Below are 16,238 nucleotides of genomic sequence, written 5' to 3'. Positions count from 1 at the left end.
GACTGTGGCACCAGGGCACCAACAGAGAAAACTTTTAAACTCGTGAATCAAATGTTTAGGGAGCATGCAGGGGAAAGTGTGTAGGAGTATTGGAGCAATGCTTGTGCCAGCTTTGCAGATTTATTACTACAATATCATCACGGTCAATATAATTAAACCTCCCACTATAGGTCTCTTCATCTACTGCATTACAACTGGTATCACTCCCACCACTGACAGCACATTTTCTTGACACAAAACAGCTTTCCATACACCTGCTAGCTCTGGGGTATGGAGATGCAACTACTCAAAAGGACTTTATTGGAAAATTATGGAGTATAATTTGGACTTCTGAGTGCTTTTTCCTATTTCTCTTCTGCTCCACATTTTCTTTTAATATTACACATATTGGACTCTGTGGCAGGGGGAATGGACCAAAGCACCTTATATTAGATTCTAAATGAAATTCTTCTTCGTTTAGAAACAGAAGATGATAGCCTAGACATGAAGCATTTGAGGTCAATCTTGAATTAACTTCCTCAGTTTCAACTAATTAAAAATGTCTGTGTGTTCTGCTTTGAAAAGGAAAAAAATAAGCACGCTGGAGATTCCAGCATATTGCCATATTTACAGTATGGTGTCTCTTCCACAGGTAAATTCCAGTGGGAGTTATAGATGGCTGTCTTTTAAGAAAAACAGTTTTCTTGTCTGTTAGAACGTGAGCAATTACTTTTTTGCATGCACTTAATGACTGGTTCTTGTTTTCAACAGTATGTTCAGATATTTTAAAGATATTTTACCCCGTGTTTGATATATTTGATTGCTAATTATTTTCTTTCAAATCTGCGTTAAAACTTGAACTGCATGTTTGTGAAAACCAAAATTCTTTCTATGAATTCAATGCAGGATGTCTGTTTTTGAACACTGCCCCAGGTACAACTTGACTTTTACAGTTTAAAAAAAAAAAAGAAAAAATCTTTTAAAAATAAAAGGTATTTTAAGAAAACCCTGACCTCCCCACCCTGTCTCAAACTATTTAGTAGAAAGAAAATGTTTTGCTATTGAAGAAGACCTGCTCGAAATTTTAGACAGAATTTGGTGCACATCCTTTAACTGCCTTACTGTGAGGGTTCTGTATTTTAAAAGATTCAGTAGATAAGAAGATATTTAAGGCCTGTATTTTAAAAGATTCAGTAGATATGCTTTGGGTTATGGCCTTTTGATTCCACAATCATCAAACCAGAGTAGCATAAGCCATTGGAAGAAACAAAGAAATGAACTTTGACTGGCCTTTGGAGGATGCACTTTCTGATGTGCTTCATTAATGGAGACAGTAAAACTGAAGCTTAATATGAAATACCATGAGTAATAAGCATGAAATTTGTGCACTGCAGTACAAATCTATTCCCCAAATATTCTCATTTCAGGGGAGGATTCTTCTGGCACAATGCCTGGGCTGCTGGCCACAGCCTGCTTGGCTGCCTTGCCCTGTGCCTAGCCTCTTTAGCAGCTGGTGCTGCTCCCAGGCAATGCATTCAGCTCCTGCTCCCACTGCTTATTACAATTTTTTTTCTTAGAAAAATATGTTTCTAAATTTAGTTTAGGGACATCAAGCCAGTTGTTGAATCACAAACATGTTCCTGCTACCAAACATAAGCAGTCTGTGCATACATTTCTACATATATTTTCTGCATGGAGAATTGCACTGTTCTAACTGAGGAATACATCTGAATCCATTGTGCAACTGATGCTTTGTATTTAGGAGTAATTTATGATTGTTAAGAGTCTTCTAAATCTACTAATTCATTAACCAAAGCCACTCTTGAAAAGTAAGAGTTTGCACATGCACCCTGAGTTTGCATTGATTTCATTAAACTGGCCTAAACTCTGCATGATAATAGGGATTTACTCACCAGAAACATTATTCTCTGCCTGTGCTGTAGGCAGGAGGGTCTGTGCAATGAAATCATTAGCTAAACACAGGAAAGGAAAGACAAAATCATGCTTTTAACATACTTGTCTCTATGCTAGAAACATCTGACAGGCAAGAAAATGCTTCACATTTAATATCTTCTTGCCACATGAAACGGAGGGATAAGTAAAAAGCTCTCTTTTCCTGGCTTTCTACACGGTAGCGGGGAGAACAAAAGCCCTGGCTCCAAAACCTCCATCTTTGGGCCTGAGGAGAGAACTTTTATATCTACATTTCCACCATCCTTTCCTCTTCTGTCTCCTTGGCAGGAGATGGATATTAAAGACACAGGGCAGAAGACTGTTGTCCCTGTTCATTTTCATTCCACCTATGGTAGGAAGGGGGATAAGGTTGTTTAAAACTTCCTGTCCAAGAAACAACCCGACACTTCATTTCTGAGCCTTCAGCTTTATCAACCTCCAGAACAGAAAACTTACATTGGCATCAATTTTACTTCACATTCAAGATCTTATTGCAGCTTGGAGTGTTTAAAATGTTCTCTGAAACCAGCAGCTTGAAATTCAACCATATACGCTCAGCACGAAGAGCCTGGAAAAATAAAGCATTTTCTGATTTAATGATCTCTGTGTTGAGGTAAAAAATTAGCTGCTCACCTTAGGGCCTCACTGTAAATCCAAGGCATGAAATTATTTGCAATTGCATGCCTTGCACATTATTCCTTTCCAATACATGTAGCAAATTTAATGTAGGTTGGGCTGGAGCGTGGAGAGAGGGGGGTTGCCCTGTGATACTCGGCAGTCCCTTCCAGCTGCATCTGCTAATAACAGAACCCTATCCAGCACTGCTGAAATCAGGAATTTTGCCACTGACTTGAAAGGCAGCAGGATTTAAAATTACAATGCATACCGCTTATTTTCTCCCCCTTGACAATATGGCCAGTGCATTCTGGGTAGGAAGCTAAGTTTCCCAATACTAGTACATAATTTGATCTCTTGACGATAATCCACATGCAGCTAAATGGTGCCTGCATAACATTTTGTGCCTCAGTGGTTAAAGCATTTGGAACCACGAAAGCAAACCAAAGACCAACTCAGAAGTAAAATAATCATTAGGTGGGGAAATGATGGAAGTGAACAAGGCCTGAAATGCAAACTAGCATGTGGGTACTCAAGGACATTACAGTCATCTTAGTGATCATTTTGAACACAGGTAAAAAAGGATAAAGTACTGAAGTACAGAAATCACTCTGATCCCTACTAAATACCAAATCACAAAGAGATGTCTGAATACAAAAAGCTATTATTAATAAAGCTTCTGTAGTGTAAGAAGCATCGAGCTCTTTGTAAGTTAAAGTGACTTTTGCCTCTTGCGGTTTTTGGTATTCCAATTTCTATTTGTTTGCTTTATGTTAAGTGAACTATCTGCTTCCCTTTGCTCTTTTCTATTGTCTAAGACTCTGCAAGCCTCCCATTCTGAAGCAAAAATCACTTTGAGCTGGAATTTTTCAGGTCTTATGTAAATATACAGCAGAGAGAGGACATGGCCCCATCCCTCCGCACTGCCCCGATTTGTGGTCAGCATGGATGAAGTGCCTTTTCTTTCCCATCCTCTAGAGCAAATTAGGCTCTGTGAAACCCAAGAGGAAGGGAACTCCTGATGCTTTCTCCTCCACCTCTAACAAGGATGTATAGTTGATGTGCTCTTCCTGCATACTGAATAGCTGTGGCAAGGACTCCACCTCCCTGCAACAAAACCGCTTCTTCATGCTCCCTCTGAATTCGCAGCTTTCTGCCACAGAAGCACTGCCTCAGCAGGGCATTCTCCAGTGTCCACTGGGAGGTATTTTTGCAAAGCTCCCTTTTCTGTAACCAATATTGTCCAAATCTGCCCTTGATACAAAAACACATAATGTAAACAACAGAATAAAGAGAGCATTTAAGAACCCTACAATTTGTTTCTTCCTTCCTCCTGGGAGCTGCAGTACGCATTGATCGGGAAAGAGAACAACGTACACACGGGGACACAAATATATGTCCTTCTTCCTTCTTTCCTGCTGTATGAAGGGTAATACAGGAAATAACTGCTGAGTGTGTCAAGATTTAGAAGCTGCGCATTAGTGGCACAGCTGAAACACAAATTCTCTGTCCTCAAATTATGAAGGTTCAAAGGTGTCTTCCCCCGCACTGCTGAAAGCCAGATACAATGATCCTGAAATGGAGGTCCATGCCCTCACTGCAATTCAGATTTTTAATTAGTTTCTTCCAAAACAGTTTTACAATTACCTGTAATTTGTCCACCAGTAATTTCCTTCCTTCTTAACAGAGACACAAACTGCTCCTGGCATCAGCCACGCACTGCTGAAAGCCAGATACAATGATCCTGAAATGGAGGTCCATGCCCTCACTGCAATTCAGATTTTTAATTAGTTTCTTCCAAAACAGTTTTACAATTACCTGTAATTTGTCCACAAGTAATTTCCTTCCTTCTTAACAGAGACACAAACTGCTCCTGGTCTGCATCAGCCAGACTTTTTTTTTTTTTAATAAAACTGGGCTTGAAGAGTCTTTCTTTAGGTCAACCCCCTTGTTACATGCAGAGAAACAGCACCAGAAATTGTTTGAAGGCAGATCATTAACATCTCCTTACAAATCTCAATTTCTTTAAAAATGAACATTTAGGAATTAGATAAAAATGGAAGGAAACACAGTAGCGGTGATTTCCAAGTGGCAGTACATGTGCACTTTTATTAATATTCAGATGTATTGCATTAGCACAGAACCCGTACCCAGTCTGCAACCGGCACTTGTATCAAGCTGCTCTATTCAGGTTGCTGCTATGACAACTATCCAGAGGCAAATGTCAGGTCAGCTCCCAGCATATGTGTCTAGGCCATAATTGCTTTGTCAGAAACCTAATAGCCACCTACTCCTTCTCCTCTAACAGCTAAAAGCAATATTGTTAAAATTACTAAATGTTGCAATATACTTAACACCCTATTCATATCCTACTAAAGCACTGAAAACTTTAGATTTGCCTTCCTTTTATCCCCCAAACTAGAATGGGGGTGAAGAATGTGTTTAAAGTGCCTATTTGCAAATTTACATTAATTTATGTTTCAGTGTAAACCTGGGATCATTAAACTTTCTCTTCCTTGGGGGTTAGATATTATCTTTCATTCCACCACGATGATTACTGATATTTAATTTGCCCGGTTACAAATCACAGCAAGGAAAAAAATTAAAACTGTCAACTTGATGAGAGGTTTCTTAAAAAACGCATTCAGTGTTTATCATAAAGAACTGCTTCATAGCATCATAGTGCATGATAGTCTGTGCACAGTGCATAGACTTGTTCTTATCAACTTGAAAAGCTCAAATAATCAAAGATATTTTTCTATTGAGTTTAGCTTTTATAATTAAAGAAACTGGTAGCTTCCACAAGACTCAGAAATATAACCTGCACATTTATCCTAATCTTATTTATCCTCATCTTACACACCCCGACATTTAACGTTTACATTGAGGGAACTTTTTTGAGATGCCTAGCAGAGAGTGAAATAATTGAAGCAGAGATAGAGATGAAGTAAGTAATACTCTTGCAACTGCAAAGTTGTCTTGCAGCCATCTCCAAATATGATCTCTTGTGAAGAATTAAAGTTAGTCTGCGTATAACTGGTTTGTTCAGTGAAAGGGAAATTGTCTCCCATCTGAACATGGAGACGTACACATATCCTAATAGCTTCATTGTATTACCTCCCATTTGCCTTGTAGATAGATAGTGATAAAGAGTAGTTGAATTAAATCAAACTAAAGAAATTACAAATTTTACAACAAAAGTGAAGTGAACAACACCTTTGTCAGGCTATACAGTTGTCTGACTTGTTATTTTCAGCTAGTCTCTGGAATGAAAAGAAACTGTACCCTTTAAATTCACATTTAAAAAAAATGAAAATGCAGAAAGCCTTTTTTTTATCAGGTATATTCTATAAAATATTGACAGACAAGCACTCTGCGAAGAGCCTACTACTTTAAAAAGCACTAGCTCTGACTGAGAAATGCCTTTGTTAGGATGGGAAATATGTAAGAAAACTTTCATTTTCCTCTGAGCTTAAGCTCTCTTTGGGCCAACTTGTCATTTGCTATGTAACTACAAAAGAATCATACGCTGCATGCACGATTACTTGGGGCATAAGGATGACAGAAGTGTACGTAGCTCACTCCCTTGGCTACCCAAAAAATTCTGCATGCTATGGTAGCCCTTCAATGACACTACTCACTGAAATGGAGGTCAAATTGCTAAAATAACATGGACTGAGTCCAGGGGAGAATCCAGTCCACTGGCTTTGCAGTCATATGTGACCACTACTCTCCTATCTACAAATATAATAATGAATTCTTAAAGGTCCAGATTCCTAACTAGTACAAAACAACATGGTGGCAATGAAGCTACATCAATTTTCTAAATGGTCTGGCTAACTATACACAATACATCCATGGAAAGGTTCATACACTTCTACAGACATAGTATTCTATGATTCAGTTCTTTTCCTGCTTTCCCATATTCATCCTCCCTCCTTGCTCCCAGGTGCTCACATTTTGCCTTGATCGCCAAAAACTTCTTATTTCAATTACAAGAAAAATGCTCATTCATAAATGTGCAACATGACAGCATGCAAAAAGAATCAATTCTAAACAACAAAACAATTAAACAAAAGGCAGCTGTTGTAAAAACCACTTGCATCCAAATATGGGTGAAGGCAATTTTTTCCTAGTACCATTCTTATTTGCTTTTCCAAAGGAAGATTTCACCTTTTCATCTCACTTAGTAAAAATAAAGGGGCAGGTCCTCTCGCATACTAATGTACATAAATCTTCCCTTGAAGAATTTTCATTGGTCTTTTTGATTTCAGACAAGACAGTAACAACACTAATCCACCTCCACTTTCCAGAGTACCATAGCTCAACGCTGCTCCAGGCTGTTTTATGATGAGGTTTTATAAAAACTACACCATGCACATACCTGTTCGGAAGAAGCAGAGACTGACAACGATTAAGCTCTTAAAACAAAACTTCCATTTCTGTGACTGACAATAAGCAGAGCCACAGAGCCAAAGCCTCTGCAGCAGCAGCCCACAAAACAGGCATCCCAACCTCTGTTCACTGCCCAGGATGATAATGACCAGATGACTTTTTCCAGATTTTTCTACTTATTTAATCATTCTTCTTTTGCCCAACCAAGACACAATTTCGTTTGTAAAGTGAAGGGCACAACAAATGTTCACCATATGTAATGAATGCATGTAAAAAGGGCTGTATTTTAGCTCTACTTAATTTGTTTCATGACTCCTTTGTTGATAGTAGTCCAGAACCTCCACTTCAGTGCAACTGCTTCACACTGAATATTGCCAGAGATGTAATAAAGATCTTGAAGGATTATCGCAGAAAAGCATCCCAAGATATCACTCAGAAGCAGAGGAAATCTTAAGGATTCAGATAATGCCTCTTCTGTCTCTGACTGAAGCAAGTCATAGCAGTTCAATCCAATTATTGTTTCTACATTTTTTTATCAACTGTGATGAAAAAAGTCCTCAAAATTCAAGACTGGAGTTACCCTTTCTCAGTATCCAGACTCGATTTGGAGAGCAACACAAAAGCTCTGCATTGCCTCTGTACCCACTGTCTGATCCAGACTGTGGAAAGATCAACCAAATCCAGCCCAGCGTCATGAGCATTTCACTGTTTGGCAGGAGTATCAGCAAACCTATACAATTTCATTATATAAACCTACAAAATTTTTGCAAGGGAATAAATTACTTTTAATATCAGGCAGAATAAAAAAGTGGAAGTGACAGAACTCTTCAGTCAGGTAATAGGTACCAAATATGTAACTCCTCGGCACTTAAGCTACTGGCCAACCAACAGAGCTTGATCTCAAGATAATGAGAGTGCACTGAAGCTAAAGAGAGCACTTGAGTAACATCTAACATGGTCAGACAGTCAAAGCATTGGAGTCCAAGCTACCATGACCTAGTAAACACATTTATATTCCTTACACAGAAGTCTCAGAAACTGACAATGCTTTTATTGTTGCAGTTTCAAAAACTATGGGAAGTTACTAGCTTCCTGACAGACAAGATCACATTGAGTTTCCCATTACGAAATAAATTATTGCTGTGAAAAAACCCTAATTTTGAAAATAAGTAGTTGATGCCAGTGAGACCAGTTTTCATTAACTTACTTTTAAAATTGGATTTTTGCAGGCAGAAATCTTCAGCCTTGAGTTAGGAAATACAAGACCACGTGAGTGGAATTTAAGGCATATAGGTAGAAGGATGGCTTCTTCCTCCTTCAGACTTAACTGTATCAGACTTAATATCACTAGATCAGGGCTATATTAAGCACTGCAGCTATCAGAAATACTTCTAGAAAGTCATTCGTAAGATGCAGTATTTGTGTGTGCGCAGACACACACAATTGGAAAGATTTCTTCTGAAGAGATAACAAATCTGTCCATAGGATTCTAAGTATATAAAGCCAACCCTTCATGTTTAATACTTGTGAAAGAAACAGCTCATAGTCATGAGTATGGTCAATACTCTAGCTGTTCAAAAGAAAAATTGAGCTCTTAGAAGTTTCCACCGTTTTGACTTTTAATCTGTTTCTTTTTGCTGAGCAGTAATTAAGATGGTTTTTCATCAAACCACTGTTAAAATGAACACTGTAGGCAAAAACATATTTAGTTTGGAAATTCATATTATTTTACCAAAGCACAGACTTCCATTAGGGATGTACATGCAGCATGCTCAGAACTTCCTGCTCAGGGACTGTGTTGTGCCAAGGAGAGGAGGAGAGATGGAGAAGAGGAGGAAAGAGCATAAACAAGACAAGAAAATGAATTCAGGAAGCTGCTTAAGTTTTGCCTTAGCTTCAGGGTTGGGCATAACACTCATTGTGTTCTTAATACATTCACATTTTATGGGTAATATTCTGTAAAAGATAGTGGTGGGGATGCAAATTACACCTCACTTTGAGGCAGATCACCCCTCTGGAGAATAAAAGGCAGACCTTCACTGTGCTGCATGCAGGAATAAAGCAGCTTTAATGCAACGCTTCCATTCAGCTCTGAGGGGAAGTGCTGAATGAGTGCTCTTACCAGATCCTCTTAACAATCTACTTTCCAGGACTGTCTAACGCTTGTCCTCCATTAGAAGATCTCTGGATATAATTTATGAAGTGGTAATTTTCATTATCCAAATCTTATTTCCCCTTTCCTCCTCCCAAATTTCCACTGAAGGGTCCCTCAAAGCCTGAGTCCGCCCATTGGTATAATGCCCAATTTTGGAAATTTACATTTAAAAAGGAAAAGTAGAGCCATGTTAACAAGAAAACAAGGTGGCTTTTTTTTTTTTTTTTTGAGCTATGAAACAGTAGAAACAACATGCTGAACTGAACTTCGTCAACCTTTCTCTGTTTAAGAAAAAAATCCAATGAAAATATTTCTTAAGAAAAAAATTCAATGAAAATATTTCATTTTGGGCATATGTAAGAAAAGTGAAGGAAATTTAAAAGTAAGTAAAAGGAAAAAATAGGAAGACGAGAAAGATAGAGCCCTTTTACCTATAAGGCACTCTCCCTGGATGTGAGGATAGAGGTCCACTTCCCATCTCAGCATAAGAACTGAGCACAGTAGTGTGTGTTAAATACCCCACTCAGAAATATTCTGGAATGCTTTGCTCTCAATCTAATCTACTTTGTTAATGTCACATACTTGGAGTAAATAATTAAATTTCAATGGAACTGGGGCTAGAACCAAGATCTTCTACTTCTCTAATGACTTAACTATTCTGTCCTGCAGAGTAAATTTCTCACTCTTAAGTTTTATGAAGCTACCTAACACACACTCCTATAATTTTTTCCAGCCAAAACTATTCAGCAAATCTATCCTGAATTCACAAATAGTTTTGCAAGCACCAAAGCTACATCAATGCAGCTAATTTACTGATTGCTGAATCAAATGGCTGGTGCTATTTGCAACTGTCTCCACAGTGTTCCTGGAACTCACTGCCAAAAAGAGGAGGGAGCTGAAGGAAGCAGAACCCAACACCTGTTCTTTGTAAGCAACTTTGCTACTTTAACATCACAACTGTAATTAAGATGATCAGTTTGGAGCCATTCTGCCTACACATTTTGAATTCTGTAAGGAAAAGTAAAGACATCTCTCTCCCCTCAACAACTGCTACCAAATCCTTCCATGACAGTAACACCACAAATAAAAGAAAGAAAAATCCTATTAATAAGCTTTTTTATTTCTGTCTACAGTTCTAAAATTGTTTTTCTTCAAACAGCTCTCTGGCTCCCTGGAGAATACTACAGGATACTCATCTAAATCACTCGAAAGCTCTGCCTCACCCTGGCTGGACCAAGGAACTGAGCCACTGTTTTTGTGAGTACTGAGGACAAGTTAGTCTCCAGCCAGTGCAATGAAAGCAACTGATGTTTGTACAAGTCTCTTCTAGTTCTGCCTGGGGTAAGCACATCGACTTTGGAGCTTTGTTCTTTTTTTGTTTTTTAGTTGTTACTGAAAAATCAGAGAACAAATGAGAGAATATAAAACCTGCACAATCTGTAGGAGCACCACTTCTAAACTAAGTCATACTTAACATTACCGTACTTTGACATCCCATGTGATCTGTAAATCTTAAGGCAAATGTACCACAATTATGACAATACTATCAAAAAATGTAACAGCAAAAAGAAATAGCAATATCCACTCTCAGCTCCTAAGGTATCAATGTTCTAAGGATAGTAGTAGGACTCTTTATTCAGTTAGGGCAGGACCTGAAAGAACTCAATGGACTATGTATAAAAGAAAAATGTTCTTTTAAAAAATGTCCTTTTCCACAAAAAGTTTGTCTACCATGACTGAGGCATATTTTGGAGCAAGTGAGATATTGGACTTTATGAAAATCATGAAGAGAAATAAAGCATAATGATCTTTGCAATAAGGATGTCAGACGTTCTGTATCCGTGAAGCAACTAAATAATCAAAGCCTGGAACAAGCTACCAGTTTGATTTTAAAAATTGAAAGAAAACATGCAATTCTCAGCAAACTAAAAATAATTAAATGTACTAGAATAGGTGAATAATCACGTAAGAAAAAATAAATACTGATATGAGCTTTAAAATCTCACTAATAAGGTAATTGACAGCATTTTGGTATATATCACAATAACTTTTCTGTTTCAGGCAAATAGGTATTTTCAGAAACACACTATTTCACCTTACATTTACAAATGCATACACATTTTGAAAGAGAATATGTGCACAGATAAACACACTGACTCATAGATACATGCATCATTTCTGTTATTTATGAAAATTATATATACTGTATGTTCTGTTCCTTTAAACTCTAGTAAGCAGATTACACAATCTGCCCTCAAAATCTACAACCGTTAAAAAGCAAATATATAGCTTTATCCAGCTGGACATTATAAACATACTAGGCACCCTCATACAGCTTATGTAAATATAGACAAAGACATGCTTGTGTATTCATTTAAAGAACTACAGCTTTTGTATTTTAATTATTCTTGCTAGCAAGAAACGTATAAGGGATTGCACCACCCTTCTGCATGGCATCCTATGTAAATGAGTCCAGTGCATTTATAAATATGGATGTGGTAGACCCCCAAACAACACAGTACCTGCTGTCTATCCAACCGCATCCTTTTTGCAGCATTTCTGCTTTCACTCTCACAGGCGGAAGCCAGGATACTCTCTGCAACTGCTGAAGTGAGGTGTGAGGGAATAGGTCGTGACTATGAGAGAAAAAAGAAACACAGAAATTATTTCTAGCATAATCCCCGATATCCTTTTTCAAAGCACACAATACCGTCACCTAGGCAGGAAAGTCCGCTCATTGAAATGTAGTTTATACCAACAAAACAGGGAAATGGAACTTGTAAAGATGAAAAATGAAACTAGTTAGATGTTAAAGCTGCAGCTGATCCATAGATCCATGAGAAGCCCTTTCCCCCCACAGCTCTATTGTCCAGTGTGTTTAGTCTGGCTCATTAAGCTGTACTTTGAACAGACAGTGGCATATTCTCTGCGTTCCAGCAGCACCCTGGCCGTCTGATTCTTGTTAAGAAAACTGAAAGGCTTTTTATCCTGTACAGCATGTGACAGAGATGAGTAGTGGTTTTTTATAGTCATAAAAAAGCAAAACAAAAAACCCCAAGTGATAGGGTTGAAACATCACTCAAAACATAACAGATTGTCAGAACATTTCAGAGCAGTCTCAATCTGTAGTATACGAATATTTGCATTCCTTGCTGCAACATGACTGATGTGATTAAAATGACTTAAAAAAAATCTGGTTTTCTTTTGATAAAGCCAGCCTTCCAACAATGTAGATATTTTGTGGTTCAACTAGATATGGTTCTTTTTTTCTGATTCAAAACCTCTCATTACAATTTCCTAGCATTTACATGTTCTAGGTTAAAGGTGCAATGAAACCCAAAAAACCAAGGGAACGCTAGAATCCATTGTTGGTTATGAACTCCAATATGGTCTTCCCTACCAGTTCATTAAGAAGAATATTTACACACCTTTTTTTCCTAATTACATGCAAAACAATCTTTCTGAAAGATGGAGCTCACAATAAAACTCATCTTCTTCATTAATATACAAAGATATATCTGACCTACCAAGAAAATGGGGATAATGACACAGATACTGATATACATAGAAGCCCATTCCACTGCAATTTATTAAACCGGTTCTGAACTTCCATAAATTTTCAAAGCTTCATTGAACTCAAAAGTACTATGTAAATTTATACCTACCAGGGAACTGGCCGTATGTGGGGGGGGTTTGGGGTGGTTTTTTGTTTTGTTTTGTTTTTTTTTTAAGAGTTATACCTTCTTACTCCTAAAAGCATAAATATGAACCTGCTATGAAATGTCACTAAGTTTTGGAAGCAAGTTTTGAAGTATTCCCATTCAGTTCTTAGAACAGATTCATTATATTGGCTCAACTGATTTTAAGGCTTTCATAACATTCCAGAAACTGAGGAGCCAACCATTACTAATATTACATTTTTACCTTTAAAAATTAAAGTCCATTTATTGACTTTGGATGTGCTCTGCAGAATGCCAATTTTTTGTCTGACACCATACTTTCTCTAATGCATGGGACCACAGTCTGTCTGGGACCAGAAGCTAAACTACTTTTAGAAATAGACAGGGATTTATGGGTCTCCCTCACTAGTGCAATAGGCTTATTTTTCCCCACTCATCCAAGAGCAAGCTCTCTGGCATCAGTGTAACAGCTGTGTAAGAAAGACAATCAGAGGCTGCAATACTACAATAAAATATACTTGGATTGATTTGGCAGAACAAACTATTGAACTTCTTTCCAGTTTGCATAATGATGCATTCCCAGGCACTTCTGAAAATAGATCAGTCTAAGAGATGAGGGACACTGATGTTAAACCCTGGTGTTATTACAGAAGTCAACAGTACAGTACAGACACATTCCTCAGAGCTCCAGAGGAGAGGGTAAGTCTTTGCAGAAGGTTTTCACTGACAAAGCATTATATTTATTATTCTGCCTCCCTAGAATGGTGATGTTATTCTTAATACATTACTGCATCACTTAGCCACACTAGATCCCTCCCAGGTATTTCATGGCCAAGTATCACTGTACATGCCACTGTTTTATGTATGTTCAAGGTACATGGACTACATTGGCTGAATGGAAGTCTCAGTGTGGTCTTCTAGCAGTGGTCACACAATGACGTTCTTGAAAAATGGCGAGTAAACACCTGGATAATTCCTCCAGCTCAGGTCTTTAATTAGAGCTATAACCATACGTATACATCAATGGATTTTTCGAAGGTGACATATAAGCCAAAAAATTAATGTTCTGAACAAAAAGTAAAATGCACCCAAGTTCCTCCAGCTTCTTTGTTTATGGGAGAGAATAAGTTTATTGACGTGTTTTGTAAAATAAAAAATAAAGAGTTACCGTAAAAATCAAGCAGTCATGTGCTTTTCTCTGAAAAGGAGTGCAGTGGTTATGTGGTCACTGTTGAAATATTGAACTCAAAATTAGTACCTGCAAAAATGAGGAAATCTCCAGGTAATGGAGTATCTTCCTCTTGAAATATGTGTTAACCCATAATTTCTCTCACTCATCACTGCAGCTGGCCGTTGATATGTTCATGTCAAGAACTAGAGTGAACCTTAGGGAGAATGTAATGAATGCACGGTTGAGTCACCTGGGGACTAAAATACTATAACAGAGCACAGGAGAAAAATCATCTGATTAAGGTTCAGGTTCTACCAGCTTAACTCAGGCAGAGCACTAGTTTGGCATTGACTGAGAAGGCGAAGAGAGTCCTCTGTCACTAGCAGCAGAGCTGTTAAAAAGAAGATTTTCTGTTCCATGAAATGCCATATCTGTGAAATGTCAAAAAGAACAATTTTGAAAAGCCTTGCCTAAGAGGAAAAAAATGCTTTGAAATAACCACTTTTTAAAAGATGTTTTTAAATAAACTGAATTAATAGCCCCATCTTCTAAGCTCAGAGGCCCCTTCTGGCTTAGCTTAACTTCTTCATCTTCTATACTTCTGATTATTCATGACCTCTGTCATGTCTACCAGCTATAAAACCATGTCTGTAAGAAGCTCAAGCATCCCAGTCCTTGTGGGCTTCTGAACATTTCTCAACTCCCTATCCGAGGGTGAGACACAAAGGCCTTGGGGAACATGGCAAAAGCAACATCATTCAACTCTGCACAAGGGAGCCTGCAGATCTCAGCCAAACCAACGTTTTCTAGGTACCCATGATCCCTTCTGCAGAGCTGAGAGCTGAGTGCTGGTTCCTGCACGTCTGGGACTACAGCAGGAAATGTGGGAGCCAAGGCGTCCTTATTTCCAAGGGCTCCCAGGCTCCCCCCACAATCCCTGGATCCACAACCTGCCCACTGGACTAGCAGGAAACCAGGTTTCATTTTACTGGGGTATGTCAAAACAGAAAACCTTTGACAAACTAACATTTCTTAAAGGGGGGAAAAAAAAGGCATTATCAAAAAATTCCTGACCACCTTTAACTGGCAGAATGCACCTAGTGTTGTTTGATAACATTCACAGCCCCAGTCTGGTATTTCTTTCACTTCACAGTGATGTAAAGCAGGAAGTAACTATATTGGAACTACCTATGTATAAAACAACAGAAAAGCAGCAAGCCTCTAAACTTCAGTCTACCAAAACAAGCGATTCACACGGCAAAATTAGAAGGCAGGATAACATTTTTGTTGTTTTGAAACAATGACAGATAGAAAAGAGGCATGTGAAAATTTTATAGTAACTTTCAGGTGAAAAGATGAATAAGACTTAGGGGAATCTGGTAAACAGCTCAATACAGACCTTCTGAGAAGACTATATGCCTCTGTCCATCACACAGCAGCAGTATACAGAATTCCTTCGTATTTACTTGGAAACACAATACTGCTTGTGACTGCACTAAAACAGCAGACACATTTTGAACACGCATCATTCTTTGTTTTTGTACATCTCTTCAGCTGACACACAACTGACGTTCAGCCTCTAAAATGATGTAGGCGAAGAGCATTTTGACAAAAGATGTAAGGGAAACCTGCTAGATTTCATGTACCTGTGGATGCACTCTGTTTTTAACATCTTTTGAAGCGACTGACATTCAGGAAGTGGCTGAAATTCCCTCAGTAGCCCAAGAGAGATGACCGACCTCCAGTCCTCTCATATTTGAAACTGCATTTCAAGGCAATTTAAACCTGGTTCTTGAGACCACCACAGAGCCCGTAGATGACAATGATGACAAAGCAACAAGCACACTTAACCACCATATTGTACAGGAACATTTGCATGAGTTTAGGAGAAATCACTTCTGTGCAAATTGATATGAAGACTTTATACACTCATCCCCTTATCTCTTTCTGAAGAGTGTACAAATTATTGACAAATACATTTTTGCAGATTTCTTAATGAAAAATCAAATTAGCCGATACTTCTTTGTAGTCAAATAACTGTTGGTCTGCTTTAAAGAACATTAAAGCTAATGAAGATCCTTCCATGGCTTTGGTGGTCTTTAGATCTGGCTCTCAACAATCAAAGCATCTTACAACAAGCCTTTCTAGAGTTATGGAGTAGTCCTGCAAGGTTGCTGATTTTTTAGTAGTTGAAATCCTTGGCCCAGATTCTCTAGAAATTAGCTCTATTAGTATAATCTCTGATTCCTTAACATAAAAGAGAGTAGCACTTTCAATATGCTAGAAAATA

General features: G+C 38.1%; 1 protein-coding gene across 3 annotated transcripts in view; it reads right to left on the bottom strand.

Moving 5' to 3' along the window:
* The window catches only part of NOL4 (nucleolar protein 4), a 207,446-nt gene that overhangs the window by 22,532 nt on the left and 168,676 nt on the right, over window positions 1-16,238 (bottom strand). For 2 of the 3 annotated variants that reach the window (XM_009285619.1, XM_009285620.1), the window contains one exon: window positions 11,620-11,733. The exons of the other annotated variant lie outside the window; for it this stretch is intronic. In XM_009285619.1, the coding sequence (XP_009283894.1) occupies window positions 11,620-11,733 (114 nt within the window). The remainder of the gene's footprint in view (window positions 1-11,619; window positions 11,734-16,238) is intronic. 3 annotated transcript variants of the gene reach the window in all.

Source organism: Aptenodytes forsteri, unplaced genomic scaffold, assembly GCF_000699145.1.
Source record: "Aptenodytes forsteri isolate BGI_AS27 unplaced genomic scaffold, ASM69914v1 Scaffold23, whole genome shotgun sequence".
In the NCBI taxonomy this organism is placed as follows: domain Eukaryota; kingdom Metazoa; phylum Chordata; class Aves; order Sphenisciformes; family Spheniscidae; genus Aptenodytes; species Aptenodytes forsteri.
The sequence above is the reverse complement of the archived record's forward strand: the minus strand, read 5'-3'. Positions and strand labels throughout refer to the sequence as shown.